General features: G+C 44.4%; 1 protein-coding gene across 2 annotated transcripts in view; it reads left to right on the top strand.

Moving 5' to 3' along the window:
* TPRG1 (tumor protein p63 regulated 1) overlaps positions 1–22994 on the top strand; it is a 287891-nt gene that overhangs the window by 80058 nt on the left and 184839 nt on the right. For both annotated transcript variants that reach the window (XM_063916487.1, XM_063916486.1), the window contains exon 4: positions 5775–5951. In XM_063916487.1, the coding sequence (XP_063772557.1) occupies positions 5775–5951 (177 nt within the window). The remainder of the gene's footprint in view (positions 1–5774; positions 5952–22994) is intronic.

Raw genomic sequence — 22994 nt, 5'->3', positions numbered from 1 at the left:
GAGAGTATTAGGAGGACTATTGATATACACGAAGGCACGCAGGTACCTGATTTATTATTATGAAGAGTGCCGATCCAGCAGCATCTATATATATATCTATATCTATATATATATATATATATATATATATATATATATATATGAGGCAATGACGCAGTCAGCGGCTCTCAGGGTCTTGTTTCAGCAAGCAAGTGTATTAAAAGATCACGGCATAATAACCAACGTTTCGGGACACACACGTCCCTTTTGTCAAGGTGAATAACAACTTTGTTGTTATTCACCTTGACAAAGGGACGTGTGTGTCCCGAAACTTTGTTGTTATTCACCTTGACAAAGGGACGTGTGTGTCCCGAAACGTTGGTTATTATGCCGTGATCTTTTAATACATTGCTTGCTGAAACAAGACCCTGAGTGCCGCTGACTGCTTCATCGCCTCCTACCTAACATATTTGTACCAGAGGGCACCGGGGCACATATTTCCAGCTGTGGGAGTGCCGGTCCACGCATCTCCCATATATATATATATATATATATATACATATATACAGTATATACACAGACTGAAAGTGGCACTCAGGAGATGAATAAACACAGGTAATCACATTGTCTCCGCTGACCTGATTATGACGTCAGATGTCGCAGAACTGTACTGCAGTGACGTTCATCGGTGGCCGCTGTATGATAACAGCTGAACCACTGATGAGGTGTGGAGCAGAGACAGCTAAAAGCTGTATTCCAGTATTTGGTTAGTAGTTGTGGAGACGGTATGTGGGGTCCCTGCCGCATCACATATAATCCCGCTCTTCTGCTAATAAAACTCAATAAAGTATAACACCCAAATATAAGGAAAAGATTCCTAGGAACTTCAACGGAATGTAGTCAGCATCCTGGCGCACCTGATGCCGGCAGTCAGTTGACCGACCCCAGAATCCCGACACCACATGGAATCCTGGCAATGGATCCCCGACCGACGGCGTACCAATAGTGAGTATTAGGGTTAGGGCCTGGTTCGTTAGGGTTAGGCACTACAGAGGGGGTTAGCTGTAGCCGCTACCCCCCTGAGTCTTAGCCCTAGCAGCCACCCCCTGTGATTAGCCAATAGCGGACACCCTCCCCACTATCTTAGTCCTACCCATCACCTCAGGTGGGTTAGTGTAAGGGGCAGGGTAGGGGTTAATAAATTATCCCGTCCCCTGTCGGCATTCTAAAAGTCGGGATGTCACAGTTGGTCGTGACCACCTGCATCCCGACAGTCAGCATTTCACACCCACTTCAACAGGTAATTGAAATATAGCTAACAAGATGAAGTAGGAAATTGCTAGTGTAGCAGTGTTGTGGAAGAAAGAATATATACAAAGAAATATGTACAGGTACAAGTGCGGTATTTTCAAACTGAAATAGGGGTAATTGAAACGAAGCAGTAGCTCACTAGTATGTTATACCTGGATATCTCTATATTTAGGCATGAGTCACATTACACCAGCATATGCCTTTTTTTCAGTGTGAGGAGCATTGTTTTGTAATCTGTGTTTCTTACTTTCACCCTCTACATATTAATTTGTATACACTGATCAGCCATAACATTAAAACCACTGACAGATGACGTGAATAATATTGATTATCTCATTACAATGACACCTGTCAAGGGAAGGAATTTATTACTGTAGGCAGCAAGTGAACAACCCATTCTTGCAGTTGATGTATTAAAAGCAGGAAAACTGGTCAAGCGTAAGAACATTGCCAAGAGGTAAATTGTGATAGGTCAGAGCATCTCCAAAATGGCAAGTCTTATGGGGCGTACCCGGTATGCAGTGGTTATTACCTACCAAAAGTGGTCAAAGGAAGGACAACCGGTGAATCGGAGATAGAGTCATGGATTCTCAAGACTCATTAATGCACATTTGGAGTAAGGGCTAGACAATCTGATCCGATACCACAGAAGAGCTACTGCAGCACAAATTGCTCAAAAAGTTAATGCTGGCCATGATAAACAGGCTTCCATACACACCGTGCATATCAGCTTTCTGGCTACGAAGCTGTGCAACCACAGACCGGTCACAATTGCTCATGTTAACCCCTTTCCACGGCCAAAAGCACTTACAATGACCTTGTGAGTGTCCGAACTTGTCCATGGAGCAATGGAAGAAGATGGTACTGTATGGTCTGATATTTATTATTTTTGCATCAAATAAGATGGCACCATGAGCAGATGGCAAGCCGGCAGAAACAATGTGATTTTCTTGGCAATGTTCTGCTGAGAAACCTTGGGTCCTGACATTCATGTGGATGTGACTTAGATATGTACCACCTACCGTACCTAAACATTGTTCAAATCAAGTACACCACTTCATGGCAAGGGTATTCTCTGATGGCAGTGGCCTCTTTCAGGATAGTATGCCCCGCCACACTGCAACAATTGTTCAGTATTGGTTTGAGGAACATGACAAAGAATTCAAGGTGTTGACTTGGCCTCTGAATTCCACAGCAGCTGAATTCTATTGAGAAGAACCATGGAGGCCTAGCTCGCAACTTTCATGACTTAAAGGATCTGCTGCTAATGTCTCAGTGCCAGATACCACAGTACACATTCACAGGTGGAGTCCATGCCGCAATGGGTCAGAGCTGTTTTGGTGACATGAGGAATACGTAAAAAATATTATGGAGGTGATTTTAATTTTATGGCTGATGGGTGTATTTCACCTATTTTGTGTGGATTTCCACAAACCTGCTACAGTAGTAATTTCCTACTTAATCTTGTTGGCTATATTTTAATTACCTGTTGATGTTCATAGGAACTTATTCCTTATGAGATCTGCTGTTTACTACTGGAATGTAGTCAAAATATCGACAGATATGATGTTAAAATGTCTATATGTTCGCAATATCTATATGTGAAACGCAGTGACATGGAGTCAGGGTAGGCTCCAGAGTTTTGACTATAAAAATGATTAGAATAGTACAAAAGGTATTTATAACTTATAAGTATCACCTTTATATTATATCATATTTGTATTCTTCTAATCATGTTTATAGTAAAGAATCGCCAACAAATCCTATATTTGTGTGTAAAGCTGGCTCTGATACTAGCCAGTGCCCCCCCAGCCATTGACCTCACCGCACCTTTTTTTGGTGAAACGCTGACATTTTGCAGGGTTAGTCTAGAGGAGGGAAGGATAGAGTTAAGCTATGGGGATAGGTTAGCGTCAGGCACTAGAGTGAGTGTTGAGTGTTAGGCATACTCTCCACCGGAGGTGCCACTGGATCTGCCAGAAGTCGGCTGCCCGTCGAATCTGGAAGAGATCGCTGGAGCCACCGCACCCACCTTACCAGGTAAGTCACCGCTAGATCACAAGGGACTTTAAGTCGCTTTTCTAATCATGTTGACATTTTATCAGTGTCCACATGTTGAATGTAAACTTAGTCAATGTCGATATCGCAAGAATGTTGATATGCTGCATAATGACATTTCGGGCATGTCAACATTATGAACGTCAACAAAATATACCACACCCATTGTACTTTGTTGAATTTTATTAGCAGAATTATTAAAAGTTATATTTTATAGCTTTTCATTTTTTAAATATTTTTTGATACACACCGACCAGAGGGATTACTAGTTCCCCTTTTTCTTGCATTCATGAATTAAACATACTCACGGTACACCACCATCCTTTAAACACTGGGTGCTCTATATGTCTAGGTTTGTGAAGGTTGTACAGTTTCGGCCTGTTGAGATCCCTTGTTGAACAGTATTAAATGCATCAGGATTATCACAGACATGCACAACTTGTTCCCTTGTTGTAAACCATTTATTTAATGGACAACTAATAAACTCGTTATTATGAATCACCTAATCTACAATTAGAGCATTTAGTCACAGAAAAATAAGCAGCCTTTATGACAGAGCATTAAAGAAAGCGCTAATAAGTGGCAATAGAGCATTCAGTGTTCACAAAATAGTCACAAGCAGCTGTTTGTACCTACCCATAACACTCACATGTTTATATATACATCTACTGTAATTTCTGTGTGCATGTTTTTGCAGTTGTGCAGACATGCCCTTACTGTACTTTGCCTACCAAAGAATGCCACCTTCCCTCCCTGTTTCAGCCATATGGGTGCAGATTAGGCAGAATCATGCAGATGTGTGGACACATGGTGTAGCCAGAACTTTGTGGGCTCCATAGCAACATTTTGAAAGGGCCCCATCCCTAATGCTACTAGAGACATACCTTTCTCTGCTGCAGTTGTTTATTGTATGCCCAATAGAGAAGGCCCAGCCAACTTTTTTGCCCCATAGTAGTTCCCTAGTTCATTGTATGCCCCATAGTAGTGACCTAGTTCACAATATGCCACATACGAATGCTGCCAGTACACATTATGCTATACAGCGCAGCCTATCAACATTATGCCATACAGTGTCCCTAGAACATATGTCACATTGAAGTGTCCTGAATTCATAATGCCACATTGTATGTCCTCCAATTCATATTTTGTCACATTGTAGTGGACCCACTACTTTCACAATCTCCCTGAATTGTTTTATCAAATGTAGGCAAGTATGCATTTATGCGGTGCACTATACATAAATTCCATAGGGAAATTCCTTAAAATAATACTGAATGAAACCGCCGGTCACAATACCGACACCGGAATCCCTTCCCCTTATAGTCCTGATAGACGGCATGCCGAGCAACAGGGACTATATCCACTCGTGGGTGTCCACGACACCTATAGAGTGGGAATATAACCTGTGGCGAGCACAACTCGCCACCGAGCCCGCAAGGGGCTTCGTTCCGCTCGTCCCCCGCCTGCTATCTGCAAGCCAGGATTCCAGTCACGCATTCCCAACCCGTCTCACATGGGTGCTGTGTAACGTATACTTATTATGGTCATGTCATTTGAGTAGTATTAAGTTCCCTGACAATTTGGAAACTTAATAGTGCATCACTTCCTACAAATAGCATTAAATGGGATACTTTAGTGATATTTCATCTTGAACTGGTGATAAGTGATCTGCTTTTTCATCTGATGTCATTTTTACTTTAATGTAGTTCAGCATTTTTCACTCCAATAGTGTGATTGGATCATATCAGGAGAGGACTAGCACTGAGACTGTGCTGTCTGATAGGAAGCAGAACATTATGTTCTGTCCAGGTATATTGCAACATTATGTCCATTTAATAAAACTGCAGTTCATCTTTTTTATACCCGTCATTTGTGTTCTGACAGACATTGTATTATGGAGAATGTTGTGATGTCTGTGGGTCTGCTCTATGTACAGGGCTCCCTCTGCTCATTTAATAGACTGGTTTTGTGTGGGATTTTTGTGCCTAGTTGAAAAGCTGCTTGCATCATATTTTTTGCTCTTATTTTAACATTCTCTGGGGCTGTCAGAATCATTCTAAATGAAGACAGCTACTCACAGAAACTTGTGAGGCTTTACAGTTTTGTTCATAATCCAGATGGGAGATATTTTTTAACAAGATTTCAGAATGAATAATCACCATAATGTCAAATTAAAAAGCTGGCATGCAATTACTTTCACTCTGCTTAGATTTGAGAATTTGCTGCCATCTTGAGGACAAACTCCAAAATACAAATAAAAAGTGTTAACCTTTTTGGCACAGAATCCAATCTGCTTAATTCATCCTGTTCCTAGTTAATATTGTGCACATATAAAACACAAATATCCAGCTTTGCACCATACTGTATATAATGCTTCTTCAATACTCAAATGATCTGAGGAGTTTTATTTTACTGTTAATTTGCAGAATTGACCACTGGAACAATGAGAAGGAACGTGTCGTTCTACTGGCAGACAAAAGCCTTTTTATTTGCAAATATGACTTCATCATGTTATGCAGTCAACAGATCCAGAAAGTCCCTCTCAATTTTATAGACCGGATATGCCGTGGTCCATTCACATTTCCAGAGAAGTCTGTAGACAAGTAAGTTTATTTATATTTTTAATGTCTGGTAAAACTTTTATTCTTTGATATGCTTAATGTCTGCTTTGATGTGTCCCATTAGGATAGGAGGAAACCATAAAAAAATAAACCTTCTTTGTTTGAGGAAGAAATTCTAGGTTGTCATACAGTATTAGGACAGTTCCCATGTAGCGACTGTCAAACTTACATCAGTTATTTCAGTGCTGGAAATAGGGGATACCCATCAATCTCATCAAGTTAATAATAAAAAAAAATTATGAAAAGACGAGAAATGTAAATTTAACTATGCAGCTCTACTCATCTTCAAATGTAAGTAAATTTACACATACATACTGTATGTGTCCACATACCTCTAGCCGCCTGGTATGTTAAACAGCTCTTTTAGTCACACCATGACGTGGAATGACTTTATAGCCGTAAACTTTTTGTGTGCGACTTTTTCCATTAAAATTCGTCTTTTTCGCATTGCTATGCTCATGCAGATTAAAATGATATGCGACATGCCTATGTAATATCTGCACACGAAATGGTACACTACAGAGTTTTTCTAGTAAACACTGTAACATAGCATTTTGTATGCAGTTGCAGACGCACAGAGAATATAGGCATGCCGCTTATCATTTTAATCAGCACATGCTGTCTCTGCGTCCTATTTGTATAACGATGCAAATAAGACACATTTTTGGCAAAAAAGACGCCCTATGTCAGGCATGTCCAAACTGCGTCCCTCCAGCTGTTGTGAAACTACACATCCCAGCATGCCCTGACACAGCTTTAGCATTCTCTGACAGCAAAACTGTGTCAGGGCATGCTGGGATATGTAGTTTCACAACAGCTGGAGGGCCGCAGTTTGGACATGCCTGCCCTATGTTAATGGAGTGGCACAGGACCTGTCAGCTCACTCACACCAGGCATCTCCCGCTGCATGGCGTATTGAGGCAATATGTATGAGGACACACCTGTATAAGATACACTTGTATTCAGCAGACCTAACTGATTAGATTTTTAGATGAGCTAATGGACTGTTGCACACACACACACACACACACACACACACACACACACACACACACACACACACACACACATAGTTTCTGATAATGCAGCCACCCCCATTCAGTAATTAAATAACGCCAGGGTGCCAGAGGATATAGGCAATGTTAAAGCGAGCAAGCGGCACTCCATGGACTTATATAAAAAGAATTCACAACAGCATTGTTTCATGCAACGTTTCGGGGGTCCTTTATTCCTCGTCGTCAGGCAGCACATTCATGAACATACATCAAAAAAATACAGGGCTATGTATGTACCTTAAATACCCGCTGAAGTGCCGCCAGCCATCGCCGGTCCACCGCGCTTCCCCGTCTTCAGGAAACCAGATGTTCAGAAAGCCGCGACTTCCAGCCAGCGCTGGCGTCAGGGTTGCCATGAAAATCCGGGAGGGAGCAAAAACAGTACAATATAGGACACCTGCATAAAAGTGTTCAAAATCATTGGTCCTATGTGCATAATAATATAGCCTATTTACAGTAATACCCATATTAATCTATCAAAAAATGATGAGCAGCAGTGTCAGCAGTAGCGTCAAACTAATATGATTAGGCATTATAATTGAAACTGACATCTCTTATAATAAACCGACCACATAGATTGTACACATCAAATTATAAAAAAGAAAAAGAACTAGATAAACCAGGAAAATGTCACAAAATAAACCATTACAGGAAAATACTTAGATTTAATTGTTCATTGAGACCCCTGGGTCTAACAGTGTCTAGTGTGTGTATCTATTTGGAGGAGTCTTTTAGGGCGATCACCACGTCTCCCATCTCCCTCAACATGATCAATTATCATGTGCCTAAGATTAGACATATTATGTCGCTGTTCCGCAAAATGTTTTGCAACCGGTTGATCACTTTTCTCTCCGCTGATGGGTGCTCTGATTGAAGTCTTATGTAGGGCCATGCATTCTTTAAAGCACCGGATTGAATCCCCCTGGTGCCCTCCGTACATAGCTATTTGGGTTTCTGTTCAAACTTTTACTTTGCTCAAAAGCTAGACTGATCTTTTCTAGATTTCCAATTTTCTAAATGTCCATCTATTGGTAGATCATTTCAAAATGGAATCCCCCAGCTGATCAATAGCATTGAAGAAGGGGAGTTATTGTTATCATTGGACATCAAGAATGCTTACCTGCATGTTCCGATCTTGGAGGGTCCCTTTTCAGATTCTGTGTACAATCCCAGCATTACCAATTAATTGCTCTTTCTTTTGGCATATACACTGGGGTGTGGTATGCGTGACCGGCAGTCAGGATACACTGGTATCCTGGCAGCGGAATGCCGTCGAGTGGGGAGGGGGGGGGGGGGTGTGAGCGCAACAAGCCCCTTGCGGACTCGCTGCGGCCGCCACGGGTTCTATTCCTACTCTATAGGTGTCGTGGACACCCACGAGTGGGAATAGTTCCTGCTGGTCGGCATGCCGACCGTCAGGATTGTGAGGGGGCGGGATTGTGACTACATCCCATACACTGCACCCAGAGTTTTTACAATTGTATTGATGGCCCTTCAATACCAGATTCAGGAGTTTTTCTTTATGGCAACATTTTCTCTCTGAAAAAGAGTGGTAAGTGAGCTCCTTGAAGTGAAGGCGCTATCAGTACTTTTTCGCATTAAAGTTTTGGGCAAGTTGGTCTCCACTTTCCAGGCAGTCCAAATCGGTCAATTTCACTCTCTGAAGTTCCCGAGAATTTGCAGATGTGTGCAGGTACAATATTTTACCCGAGACATCACCCTGTCACCTGTAGTTTGTCATTCTCTACTCTGGGAGTTGCTGGACAGCAGCCTAAACAGTGGTCATCTTTTTGCGATGTGAGATTGGATCATGCTAACAACAGACAACATTGGGGCTAATTCAGACTGGATCGCTGCAGTGGCAGTGATCGCAGTCTGAATCCTTTTGTGGAGTGCGCATGTGCAGCGGCCGCACTGCGTGTTCGCACCTCGGGAGCCCAGTGGGATGCTAAAAGCATCTCAGGGCTGAGATCGCCTCTGCCTGATTGACAGGCAGAAGTGGTCGCGGGGCGGGGCGGGACGGGGTGTGCCATCGGCGTTAGAACACTGTTAGCGGGGCACGGTCCGGACAACGGAGGCGTGTCCAGACTCTTGGGGGGAGCGGGCCGCAGTGGCTGCATGATGTCACACGCTACTCGCCGCTGTGACCCGGGACGCCGTGAGTAGCGGCCTGCCAGCGTGCAGGATCTGCGCTTGCAAGGAGCTACTCGCCAGGTACAAAGCATCGCCGCCATGCAATACTTTTGTACCTGTACAGGAGGGGGGGGGCTATAGGGCCTGACATGCAGGGCGGATTAGCCCTGTGCTGGGCACCCCCCCGCATGTCAGAGTAAATTATCGTAGCTGTGCTAAATCAGATCTGAATTACCCCAATTCTTCCTTTAGTGCAGGTTTCAGGACTGATGGTTTTAACTTCACATCCATGTTGTGGAACTTCAGGCAGTTTAACATGTCCTGATTCCGGGTTGCAGTAATCTGCCGGTCACAATACCGTCCCCTAAATCTCGCCCGCTCACAATCCCGATGGTCGGCATGCCGACCAGCCGGGACTATTTCCACTTGTGGGAATAGAACCTGTGGCGAGCCCAGCAAGCCACCAAGCCTGCTGTGTGGTGAGCACAGTGATCCCGCAAGGGGCTTGTTGCGCTCAACCCCGCCGCCACTCTGCTGCCAGGATACCAGCATAGGTATGCGTGACCAGCGGTCTTCTACCCGCCGGTCACGCATACCCAGCCCCTGGTTCCAGCTCATGCCGACGTAGAGTCAGGCAGCAAGGTTTTTTTAGACAATACTAAAGGCAGTAGCATATTTTGAATCGTCAAGTGAGAACCACATGTACCCACGCAATGAGGGAGACATCAAGAATCTTTCTTATGGTTGGTAAAGAACATTCCGGCTCACACAGCAGTGTTTATTCCTGGGGTGGTAAAATGGATGGCTGACCACGTCAGTTTACAGGAGCTACATATGGAAAATTATCACTCCATTCAAATGTTTTCCATCAGATACTGGACAAATGGGGTCAACCAAATGTTTATCTGATGGCATCCAAGCTGACAATGAAGGTCAGGCATTAGTGTTCCAGGATGAGAGTCCCAGAAGCTAAATTAGTCAATGCAGTGATGGTCTCTTGGGATTATCTCCTCATTACTTACTTCCTCCAGTACCTATGTCACAGAGCGTCCTGAAAAAGGTAAAAAAGGATGAAGCACTTGTCAGTGTGGCTTCAGGTGTGGCTAAAGAAGCCGTCGTATTCAGATCTGCTGAGCATGTTGCAAGCACCTCCATATCCTCTTTCATTACGACCAGACCTGCATTCAGTGGTATATCCCCTAGCATTGACAGCTTGGTTTCTGAAGCAACATATAAGCTGGAGGAGCCTGAGTAAAATACTGGAAGTCCTGTAATTTATGATATGGCCCCCACAGATTCCTGATCTCACCATCATGGAGTCTGTCTGGGACTGAGACAGAAGGATTTGGACAAGCCTACATCCACAAAAGATCTGTGGTTAGTTCTACAAGTTGTTTGGAACAACCTCCCTGCAAAGTTTCTTCAAAAACTGTGTGCAAGTGTACCTTGAAGAATTAATGCTGTTTTGAAGGCATAGGGTGGTCACGCCAAATATTGATTTTATTTAGATTTATCTTCTGTTAATTCAGTTTGCGCTTTAGTAATTGATAAACTTAAACTAATAACACTTCCATTTTTTTAAAGCATTCTTTTTTTTCCCCCCCACACCTACCTAAAATGTTTGCACAGTACTGTGTATGTATGTAATATCTTGGGTTCAACCACCCATGGCGTGCATATATCAGAGCACGACTGAACACACATGGCCCCTGCCGTGATGTAAGTGATACGGTAAAGGAGTAAAAAGTAGTTCAAAATAGGATGTTTCATTTGAATCATTTTTAATAAATTAACATGTAACTGGCATACAGTGCAGCTCATGTGGGAGGCCATTAGCTATATATGTTAAATATTGCTGAGGGGGCTTACTTCACTGACAATAAGAAAGCCTCGCTAGCCTTCCCTGCGTCTAATGTATTAAACGCCGTTTGTAATATCCTGAGAGGAGGATAGAATGAATTAGGACATCTTTGTCCAGACTGTCAAGGATAGTGGTTTTACCAGTCCCGGGCTCTGCCGCATTGAAAGAACCGGCTGATTGCGGGTTTGACGCTCTGCTCAAATCCATATACACCGCTTCGGGGGCGATACTACGACCTACCATTGCCCGTGTATGGATTTCTAAAGCTATAGTATAGCTGACACGTTACTTGAGTAATTGATTACAATGGATGAAAGTGACGTTGAATTGTTCTTACGTAACATACAGGATTCTGCGAGATTTACAGTGGAATCCATGAAAGACCTGGGTTCGACGGCTGCAGGAATTTTTTCCATGTCCGTCTCAGCTCGTCGAGGACTGTGGCTGCGCCAGTGGTCTGCCGACGCGGAATCCAGGAGAGGTGTGGAGACCCTTCCCTACTCAAGTCAGGCTCTCTTTGGGGATGCGTGGATCGCCACGGCTACGGCGGGTAAGTCCCCTTTTCTTCTCTCAGCTGCACCTGCTATGAGGAAACCTTTTTCTTCACCAGCATCTCCGTCCTTTCAGGTTTCTAAACCAAGAAAGACCAAACCGGCCAACACCTACGTTAGAGGGGGCCGTCCAAAATCCAAGAAACCTGTTGCGGCAGGTTCCCAAGAACAGAAGCCTGCTTAAGGTGCGCCTAAGTCCTCCGCATGAAGGTGGACAGCGCAGCCTGGAAGTAGGGCTGGTGGGGGCGAGACTCAGACATTCCAGTCACGTCTGGGTGTCGTCCGGCCTGGACTCCTGGGTACTAGATATTGTGTCCCAGGGGTACCGGCTGGAATTTCAAGATCTCCCTCCTCATCGGTTCTTCACATCGGGCTTGCCAGCTTTGCCGGCAGACTAGGCTACCCTGCAGGGAGCCATCCAGAAGTTGGTGGAGGCACAGGTCATTGTACCAGTCCCTCCTCAAAGGCAGAACACAGGTTACTATTCAAACCTTTTTGTGGTACCGAAACCGGATGGTTCAGTCAGGCCCATTCTGAACTTAAAATCGCTGAGCCCCTTTCTGAGGGAGTTCAAGTTCAAAATGGAGTCTCTAAGGGCAATGATATCAGGTCTGGGAGAGGAGGAATTCCTGGTGTCCCTGGATATCAAGGATGCGTACCTCCACATTCCGATTTGGCTGCCGCATCAGGCTTATCTCTGATTCGCTCTGTTGGACTGTAATTTTCAGTTCCAGGCCCTACCATTCGACCTCTCCACAGCACCAAGGGTTTTTACCAAGGTGATGGCGGAAATGATGGTTCTCATCTGCAGGCAGGGGGTGAACATAATTCCGTATCTGGGCGATCTGCTGATAAAGGCATCATCCAAGGAGAAGTTTTTTTCAGTTAATAGCTCTCACGACCCTGCTCCTCTAGGAACAGGGTTGGATCCTGAATATCCCAATATCTCATTGGGAACATACCAGGAGGTTGTCCTTTCTGGGAATGATCCTCGACACGGAGGTGCAGAGGGTGGTTCTTCCAGAGGAAAAAGCGTTAGTGATGTAAACAATGGTCCGGGATGTCCTGAAGCCAGCCCGGGTGTCGGTTCATCAGTGCATTCGCCTTCTGGGGAAGATGGTGGCCTCTTACGAGGCTCTGCAGTATGGGAGGTTTCATGCTCGGTCCTTCCAACTGGATCTCCTGAACAAGTGGTCGGGATCCCATCTACATATGCACCAGAGAATACGTCTGTCGCCAAAGGCCAGGATTTCACTCCTCTGGTGGCTGCAATTACCTCACCTTCTGGAGGGTCGCAGGTTCGGGATTCAGGACTGGATCCTTCTAACCACGGATGCAAGTCTCCGGGGCTGGGGCGCAGTCACTCAAGGGGAAACCTTCCAAGGAAGGTGGTCAAGTCTGGAAGCCGGCTGCCGATAAACATTCTGGAACTAAGAGCCGTCTACAACGGTCTTCTCCAAGCGGCCCATCTTCTGAGAAATCGGGCCATTCAAGTACAGTCGGACAACGTAACGACAGTGGCTTACATAAACCGACAAGGCGGAACGAAGAGCATAGCTGCAATGTCAGAGGTAACAAGAATCATCCTCTGGGCAGAAAAACACGCATTGGCGCTATCAGCAATCTTCATTCCGGGAGTAGTCAACTGGGAAGCAGACTTCCTCAGCAGATGCTCCATCCGGAGGATTTCAAGGAGGTAACAGATCTTTGGGGCGTATCCAAATCGATATGATGGCCTCTCATCTCAACAAGAAGCTTTGGCGGTTTTGTTCCAGGTCGAGGGACCCGCAAGCAGTGGCAGTGGACGCCCTAGTGACTCCGTGGGTGTTCCAGTCGGTGTACGTGTTTCCTCCACTTCCACTCATTCCAAGAGTTCTCAAACTCATGAGAACAGGAGTTCAGGCAATCCTCACTGCTCCGGACTGGCCAAGACGGGCTTGGTACGCGGCTCTTCTGGATCTACTGCAAGAAGAGCCGAGGCCTCTTCCTCTTTGGGAGGACCTGCTGCAGCAGGGGCTGTTCGCCTATCAAGAATTACCGCGGCTACGTTTGATGGCATGGAAGCTGAGCGCGTGATTCTTGCTTGGAAGGGTATTCTGAAAGCAGTGATTCCTACCCTCATACAGGCTAGGAAAGGGGTAACGTCTAAACATTGCCATCGTATTTGGAAGAAATATGTCTCTTGGTGTGAGTCCAAGAAGTTTCCTGCAGTAGAATTTCAACTGGGACGTTTCCTCCTCTTCCTGCAGGCAGGAGTGGATATGGGACTGAGATTGGGATCTGTAAAGGTCCAGATTTCAGCCCTGTCCATTTTCTTTCATAAACAATTGGCTGCCCTCCCTGAGGTTCAGAACTTTTTGAAGGGAGTTCTGCATATCCAACCTCCCTTTGTGCCGCCTACGGCACCTTGGGACCTTAACGTGGGATTGCAGTTTCTCCAGTCGGATTGGTTTGAGCCTCTACAGGAGGTGGAGCTAAAATTTCTTACATGGAAGGCGGTCACTTTGTTGGCCTTAGCTTCTGCTAGGCATGTCTCTGAGCTGGGGACTTTGTCATGCAAAAGCCCTTACTTGATCTTCCATGAGGATAGAGCTGAGCTCCAGATACGTCAGCAGTTCCTTCCAAAGTTTGTGTCGGCATTTCATATCAACCAACCTATTGTGGTGCCAGTGGCTACTGACTCCTCGATTACTTCAAAGTCCTTGGATGTCGTGAGGGCTCTGAAGATTTATGTGAAGAGAACTTCTCGTCACAGGAAGTCGGACTCTCTGTCCTATACGATCCCAAGAAAATTGGGTGTCCTGCTACTATGCAGCCTATTTCTCGCTGGATTAGGTTCACTATCCAGCATGCCTATTCTACGGCAGGACTGCCTTGTCCAAAATCTGTTTAGGCCCACTCTACTCATAAGGTGGGGTCATCCTGGGCGACTGCCCGGGGTGTCTCGGCAGTTCAACTTTGCCGAGCTGCAACTTGGTCGGGGTCGAACACGTTTGCAAAGTTCTACAGGTTCGATACTTTGGCCTCTGATGATCTGAAGTTCAGTCAATCAGTTCTGCAGGAGCCTCTGCGCTCTCCCTCCCATTCTGGGAGCTTTGGTACATCCCCATGGTACTGATGTGGACCCCAGTATCCTCTAGGACGTAAGAGAAAATAGAATTTTGGTACCTACCGGTAAATCCTTTTCTCGTAGTCCGTAGAGGATGCTGGGCGCTCGCCCAGCGCTTCGGTTCCTGCTATTGTTATTTGGTTCAGTACCACTTCGTTTAGTTGAGTACTGCATTGTTACTTGGTAAGTAATGTTTCAGCCGTTGCTGATTAGTTCAAGCTAGTTGTCTTGACATGCCTTGTATGTGTGAGCTGGTATGGATCTCGCCACTATCTGTGTTAAGTCCTTCTCTCGAAGTATGTCAGTTTCTAGACTGAGTCTGGTAGGAGGGGCATAGAGGGAGGAGCCAGCCAACTTTCTTAAACTCTTAAAGTGCCAATGGCTCCTGGTGGACTCGTCTATACCCCATTGTACTAATGTGGACCCCAGCATTCCTCTACGGACTACGAGAAAAGGATTTACCGGTATGTACCAAAATCCTATTTTTTCCCTCAAAACTCTACACACATTACCCCATAATGACAATGTAAAAAAAAGTGGTTTTTGAGATTTTTGCAAATTTATTACAAATAAAATCTATAGAAATCACATGTACTTAAGTATTCACAGCCTTTGCTCAATACTTTGTTGATGCACCTTTGGCAGCAATTACAGCCTCAAGTCTTTTTAAATATAATGCCACATGCTTGGCATACCTACCTTTGGGCAGTTTCGCCCATTCCTCTTTGCAGCACCTCTCAAGCTCCATCAGGTTTGATGGGAAGCATCGGTGCACAGCCATTTTCAGATCTCTCCAGAGATGTTCAATCAGATTCAAGTCTGGGCTCTGGCTGGGCCACTCAAGGACATTCACAGAGTTGTCCTGAAGCCACTCCTTTGATATCTTGGCTGTGTGCTTAGGGTCGCCGTCCTGCTGAAAGATGAACCGTCGCTGCAGTCTGAGGTCAATAGCGCTCTGCAGCAGGTTTTCTTCCAGGATGTCTCTGTACATTGCTGCATTCATCTTTCCCTATATCCTGACTAGTCTCCCAGTTCCTGCCATTGTAAAACATCCCCACAGCATGATGCTGCCACCACCATGCTTCACTGTAGGGATGGTATTGGTCTGGTGATGAGCGGTGCCTGGTTTCCTCCAAACATGACGCCTGGCATTCACGCCAAAGAGTTCAATCTTTGTCTCATCAGACCAGAGAATTTTGTTTCTCATGGTCTGAGCGTCCTTCAGGTGCATTTTGGCAAACTCCAGGCGGGGTTCCAATTGCTTTTTACTAAGGAGTGGCTTCCATCTGGCCACTCTACCATACAGGCCTGATTGGTGGATTGCTGCAGAGATGGTTATTCTTCTGGAACTTTCTCCTGTCTCCGCAGTGGAATGCTGTAGATCTGACAGAGTGACCATCGGGTTCTTGGTCACCTCCCTGACTAGGGAACTTCTCTCCTGATCGTTCAATTTAGACAGCCGGCTAGCTCAAGGAAGAGTCCTGCTTGCTCCGAACTTCTTCCATTTACGGATGATTGAGGTCACTCTGCTCATTGGGACCTTCAAAGCAGCAGATATTTTTCTGTACCCTTCCCCAAATTTGGGCCTCGAGACAATCCTGTCTCAGTGGTCTGCAGACAATTCCTTTGACTTCATGCTTGGTTTGTGCTCAGACATGCACAGTCAAGTGTGGGACCTTATATAGACAGGTGTGTGCCTTTCCAAATCATGTCCAATCATTACCACAGGTGGACTTCAATTAAGCTGTAGCAACATCTCAAGTATGATCAGTGAGCTCAATTTTGAGCTTCATGGCAAAGGCTGTGAATACTTATGTACATGTGATTTTTTATTTTTTTATTTTTAAGAAATTTGCAAAAATCTCAAAAAAACTTTGTTCACGTTATCATTATGGGGTATTGTGTGTAGAATTTTGAGGGGAAAAACAAATTTATTACATTTTGGAAAAAGGCTGTAACGTAATAAAAATGTGGAAAGAGAAAGCGCTGTGAATACTTTCTGGGTGCACTGTAAATAGATCCCTATATTCTGAAACATCTAGTCATATAAAACAGCTGGCTATTGCAGAGTCCTTTTGTTGATATCATTTATAAAAAGAGTCAATTCATTTGTGCAAAAGAAATGTCAATCAAAAGCAACAGAAATACATATAAGATTGTGCTATCACATGCTACAGTATCTGTTTGTTTGGGGTTTTTTTTTTTTTACCAGCAGAGGGCATTAAAGCTCTAAGTATGTAATACATTCCCTTACCTTCTATGTCATTCATTCACTTGTACAAGTCTAATCTGAAACAGATACTTAGATGACTGATTTATAGAACTACAGTGGATTAGTTGTTAAGTATAAAACACTTGATTTTCTAATTTATGTAATAATGTGGGTGACTTGTACTTTCCATTCTTTGATTACAAATATACTTGATAATGCAGTAAATATTCAAATGCAGATAGGTTTATTGAACTGCTGGACATGTAGAGTGAAATTACAGTATTAACTGCCAAGTTTCCACCATAGTGCTGTTAACTTGGAACATACAGTTTACTACATGGTCATAGGATGACAGTACTCCCCTTCCCCCATCTCTCCCCCCGCAGCAACTGTCCTCACCTGCAGTTGCCGTATACGATGTGCCTCAGACGGGCAGATCAAGTAACTGGCGACTCGCATCTGGAAGGAGCGGTCAGCGGCTGGTGAAACTGCAGGTCTGGCTGCTCTTGAGCTGTAGAAGCTCCGTGGTTGTGCTTTGTCAGCAGGCAGGTCCCGCGGCACCTGGAACCTCTCTGTCACAGGTCCAGGGAAGAGAGGAGAGCATAGAAAACATGGCCGGCCCGGGGATCATCTGGCAGTCTGCGCCTGTCGGAGCTATCCAATAACATCTGTCTCACTGACAGGGTCGTGCCTTGATGTGGATTGAAGGCGCGACCCCATCAATGAGGCAGATGTACAGGTGCCACTTCTCCTTATTTTTTCAATGGGATTTTAGTGCCCAAGGCTTGGCCCCGCCCCCTGCACGTACCCTGCTTCACACACTTTATTATAGTCAGTGGGAAGCAGCGCTTTCGCTGCCTCCCGTCTAGATGTGGCTGCATTTTTTAAGCAATAATGATTAGAATACTACAAAGCAGATGTTTATGATACTTTATATGTATTATAAATATCTTCTGTGTATTATTTTAATCATTATGACAGGGGAGGCATTGCCTCCCCTGACTGCACGTCCCTGGTTTGGTGTCTCCTTTTACGAACAACTTCCTTTCTGCACAGTCCATGCACACTGTTGCTCTCAACTTTCTTTCTGGCTGTCCCTTTATCTGTGGAAACTCGCCTCTCCCAATTTGCATCAAACTGTCACTGTATGTCTTCAATGTAAATCAGCAACCCTATCTTATACATCACTTTTTTACAGCTATGACCATAATGAAAATATTAATACCTGAGAGCAGCACCTTACAGTTTTTGCACTTCTGTGCATCCTCATTTTTCTATCTTTGTACATCTCCACCTATCATGTTAGCTTGTGAACTTTTTGGTCTGTGAAGCTCTGCAGAGTTAATGAGGCAGTATATAAAGAAACCTAATAACAGTAGTACTGTAAGCTGTGGAAACAAACTTTCATGGTTTAAAATTGATGACCTTCAATATAGAAGGAATACAAATGGGTTATTCATTGTTTTGGTGTCAATGACAAGCCTTGGTGATAGTGACTTGTAAGGATGGGGTGTTCTGTAGATATGCCTTGGGACCCTTGGGCTTAACTGTTGTGGGGAAATGTGGAGTCTTTAAATAATTCTTGATCATGAAGTACACCTAAAGATGTATCTGTCAGATCTGGCTGGTTGGAATGAAAATCTGGTAATGGATGAGAGCAAATGACAATTACCATTTGCTCCCAAACACTGGAAAACAGACCACTTTGTCTGAACGACCTTTTTGTCAGTTTTACGGCATTTAGAAGCAAATGGCCAATTGTCATTTGCTCTCATCCATTACCAGATTTTCATTGCAACCAGCCAGATCTGACAGTTACATCTTTAGGTTTATGGCCAGCTTTATTAGTGCTAGCAGCCAGGAAGCACTAGTGGCATAGGAAGGAAATCACTGACTGGAGTTTTGCTACGTTATGGCACTGGATCCTATGGGTGTCAACCTGGAACCATTTGTGAGAGACTCCAGGGCTGGAATTCGCTATAAGAACTCAGACTTACCATAGGAACTCTGTGCACTATAGTAATGGAACTCAGAACTCGGGGATCAGAAACAAATGAACTCACATCTGATAACATCTGCAGCCAGTAGCCTGGAACTTACTCTGACCCAGGCCAGGAACTGGAACCTAGATCTGGAACTCAGGAACTGAAAACCTGGAACGTTGAAATGAAGACTGCCAATCACCCTGGTGGACAGCCCTGGAAACCACACCCTGATCATAGCCCTGGAACCAGCACCTGTGACACTCAGAGCTGAGTTCAGAGCAAGTGATAAGGCCAGAATGGATGATGCAGGCATTGCAGACCGAAAGCGGGAGCAGTGGCTGGCGGTGCTCACAGCGTTGGCTGGTAATGCTTGCAGTCAGGTGTAGTAGCGGCAGCAAAGCAAACTGGATGGAGATGGAAAACAGCAACTGGAGATCACAGGTACTGGATAGAGAATAGAGGTCACAAGGGTGAACAGGAAACAGTAGAGATACTGAGTCCTGGAGCCAAGAATGATCCCTAGAAGGCATATGTTCTGGCAATGTGCTTGTTCCAGGTGCAGGTTTTAACAGGGCTGTCTTAACCGTATTGTCAACTCTGGACAAAGTAATGCACTGGCCCCCTACACACACATTTACAGGAACCAATAAAAAAAAATCATGCCACTCCTGTGGTCCCGCAACGTCTCTCCACATGCTTCCATACAGTGTATGGCTGTCAGCACTCTGGTGGATAACTTCAGCACTCCACCAATCAGCATGGTGACAGCAATTTACCATCTAGCTCCAGGCTGGGAGGCAGGTAGGGAATGCTGCCACGTCTCTGATTGTGTGACCAGCATTTGGCCCCTGTTCGAAGGCCCATAGAATTGTGGGGCCCTATGCAGCTGCCCAGTTAAGATGGCCCTGGGTTTAAATGGGGAACAGTTTAGGCTCATTGGTGCAGATGATCAGATGAGCATGGCTGTAAGGCAATATGATCGTGCAATATGGCTGTAAGGCAATATGGTCGGGTTGTTTATTTGCATTTTGGAAATTTAGCTGAAGACTGAAGTACAGAAATGTATGACCTCCAGACCTTGGGGTCTATTTACTAAGACTTGGGTTGAGATAAAGTGGACAGAGATAAATACAAGCCAAACAGCTCCTGTCATTTTTAAAACCCAGACAGTAACATGACAGTTAGGAGTTGATTGGTACTTTATCTCTGTCCAAGGCTTAGTAAATAGACCCCCTTGTAAGTTACGCTAATGGGCCCTACACACTTAGCGATTACACTGAAAGATATGAATGATCTCGTTCATTAATGAATAAGATATCTTTCAGTGTGTAGGCACCAACGATGTACGATTTTCGGCCCTGCGCTCGTTCATCGTTGGTACCAGGTCGGTCATATATGCAGGCCAATATGGAAATCTCGTCCATATTAGTATGCCGGGCTATGGGGCCGGGTGACGGGGGAGTGAAGAAACTTCACTCTCCCCGTCACCACCCCACCCCCACGCCGCCAGGTTGTCCATCGGCCTTTTCGGCCGTAGGGCACCTCGGCAGCAATTACGCTAGTATGTAGGGCCCTTAAGATCCTGATGTGTGACATACCATAAAGTAAGTATCAGAAATGACTTTCATTACTTATCACACTGGACGTATTGCCACGCTGGCAACTCTGCAGCCCAACTCTGGCAAGATTGTAAAATTTCTGCATCACAGCACTGAGGTCTTGGGTTCGATCCCCACCATGGTCCTAACTTTGTGCAGTTTGTGTATTCTCCCCGGGCTTGTGTGGGTTCCCTCCAGCTACTCCGTCTTCCTGCAACAATCCAAAAATATACTGGTGCTGTAGGTTAATTGGCTCCTGACAAAAATTAGCAGTATTCTGTGTGTACATATGGTAGGGACAGGGGCACTTTAAGAGAGGAGGAGGCACGTGTTCAGCCTCCTCCGTTCGGGCCCCCTCCTCTCTGCCCAGATGCTGTAGAGTCTGAGCACTAGAGGGCTCAGACTCTATTGCGCATGTGCAGAACTCCGTGAAAATGGCCACTGAACCATTTTCACGGTGTTCTAACAGCGCTGCGGATGCCGGCGCTGGACTTCGGAGGGATGAGTATTTTAAAAATGGGTGCGGTGGGGGCCCCCTCTGGACTCAGGGGCCCGTGTGCACTACACACACTGCACCCATTATAGAAACGCCAGTGGGTAGGGAACATAAATTGTAAGCTGCACTGGTGCAGGGACTGAAATGTAATGCTTAACTAAAGAATGGAAGCAGCTCCTTAAACTCTACTCCATCTATTCAGCACCTGAAAATTACGTTTAACTAACTCTACTAATATAACTATTATATGTAATGTGAAGATAACCAAATAAGCAATATCAGAGCAAGCACTCTGATTTGAACTGATAGATAATATTTGTTAGTTGCAAAAAAAAGTCTACTATACTCATTTATATAGGGCTTTCTTTTCTCCTCTGCAACATCACCTTGTTAAGTAAAGAGCATCTGGAAGAGACTGATTAGCAGGGCATAAAAGGGTCATCTGTTATGGTGGTCTTGTAGCTGGCACCTTTGAAGTCAGCCTATCTTATTTTCCAAACATTTCTCCTTGAGCTAAGATGGGAGAGGCAGAGTGCACTGCAGGCAAGAGGTAATCTCAAATTAAATATTCACTTGGCTCTTCCAAGTTACTGTAATTGTACAGCCAAAAGTAGGATAACTCCAGGCAACCTGTTGTTAGGGCTGTTTTTTTTTCTTCTTCATTTTTTTTATGGGGCGTGGGGTCTGAGGGATGAGCTTTTATCTCGTAATTATATCTTGTTGTTATACTGTGCCACTGGCTCAGTACAACCCCCTAAGGAAGATAATTACGATGAAGCTTGTGAATGAATACATACATCTATGTCGGTTATGGAGGTTCAGCAAGTCCCTACGTGTCCTGCATTCCTGAAGAAATCTTATTATGATCCCTGCACTTTATGATGGCACTGGGAATTTTCATAACTGAGCGCTGAAGATTTTCTTGTAATATTCTGTCCTGCAGTATGTACGACTAACAGGAGAGAGTCTGTTAACGTGTTATGCACCTCATAGAAATACAGTTCACCGAAATGTTGATCAAAATGCAATTCTGAAAACCTGCTGTTCTCTCACTACATTAATAGGGTTTTTTTACAGCCAGCATTAATTTTATGCAATTTTCATGCATTTTAGTAAATAAGTACATTGGTGATACTAAATTTGTATTAAGTCTATTATGTCTAATAAAGGCAAAAGGGCAGCAAAATGTTTTTTTACTGCAGGTTGTAAAACGAAAACGAATCTCTGGTTGCTATGGACACTGCATTATTCTTTCTTTTTCAAACGTGTTGTGTCTCTTGTTCTATAAAACAACAAATCTACAGAATCCTTTAAATTGATAAAATCTAGTGGATTTATATGTTGATTCTCTCTAGAAAGTGTAAATTAATTGTATAGTTATTATTACTGGCATCCTAAAGTTGGTGAATACAAATGTAAGGAAATTCATGTAGGACACAATAATCTAGGTGCAGACTATGGGGACTATTTAGAGGCTTGGCTGCAATGTACCATTTCGGAATGGCACATTATGCCAGCACTTTGCACCCCATACAGGAGCATTAGAAGGGTTGAGCTTACTGTAACTGACGACTATGTGCTCAGCAGAACTTTGTGGGATGTTCGGCAGCACATACTGTAGCCACAAACTGATTTGGCCCTTATGGATGGTGTGCAGTCACTAGTATCATACTTCAAATGACACAAAAGTCAGTGAACATAATTGTTCATTTTTATTCTTGCATGTTACATTGTGAAAAGTATCTGTTTTATGCCCCAGCACTATACTTTTCAGTATGTAACACTAGTGTTTTGTTTTGATGTTGTTTTTCTGTGGTATCTCTTCAAGGGTGTATTAAACCTCATAATTGTATAGATGATGTTTCAGCCATGTAGTCAGGCATGCCGTGTGTCTTTGCTACAATTAGAACATTCAGTTTTTGCATTGCCTGCTTAAAATATGTTACTAAAAATAAAACTGAATAAAGTCATTAGAATAGGATGTCAGTGGGGAATACTCGGTTGTATAGGAATAAATAGTAGTAG

The sequence above is a fragment of the Pseudophryne corroboree genome, chromosome 4 (genome assembly GCF_028390025.1).
Source record: "Pseudophryne corroboree isolate aPseCor3 chromosome 4, aPseCor3.hap2, whole genome shotgun sequence".
NCBI classification, from domain to species: domain Eukaryota; kingdom Metazoa; phylum Chordata; class Amphibia; order Anura; family Myobatrachidae; genus Pseudophryne; species Pseudophryne corroboree.
This window is presented reverse-complemented; position numbering and strand designations above follow the sequence as displayed.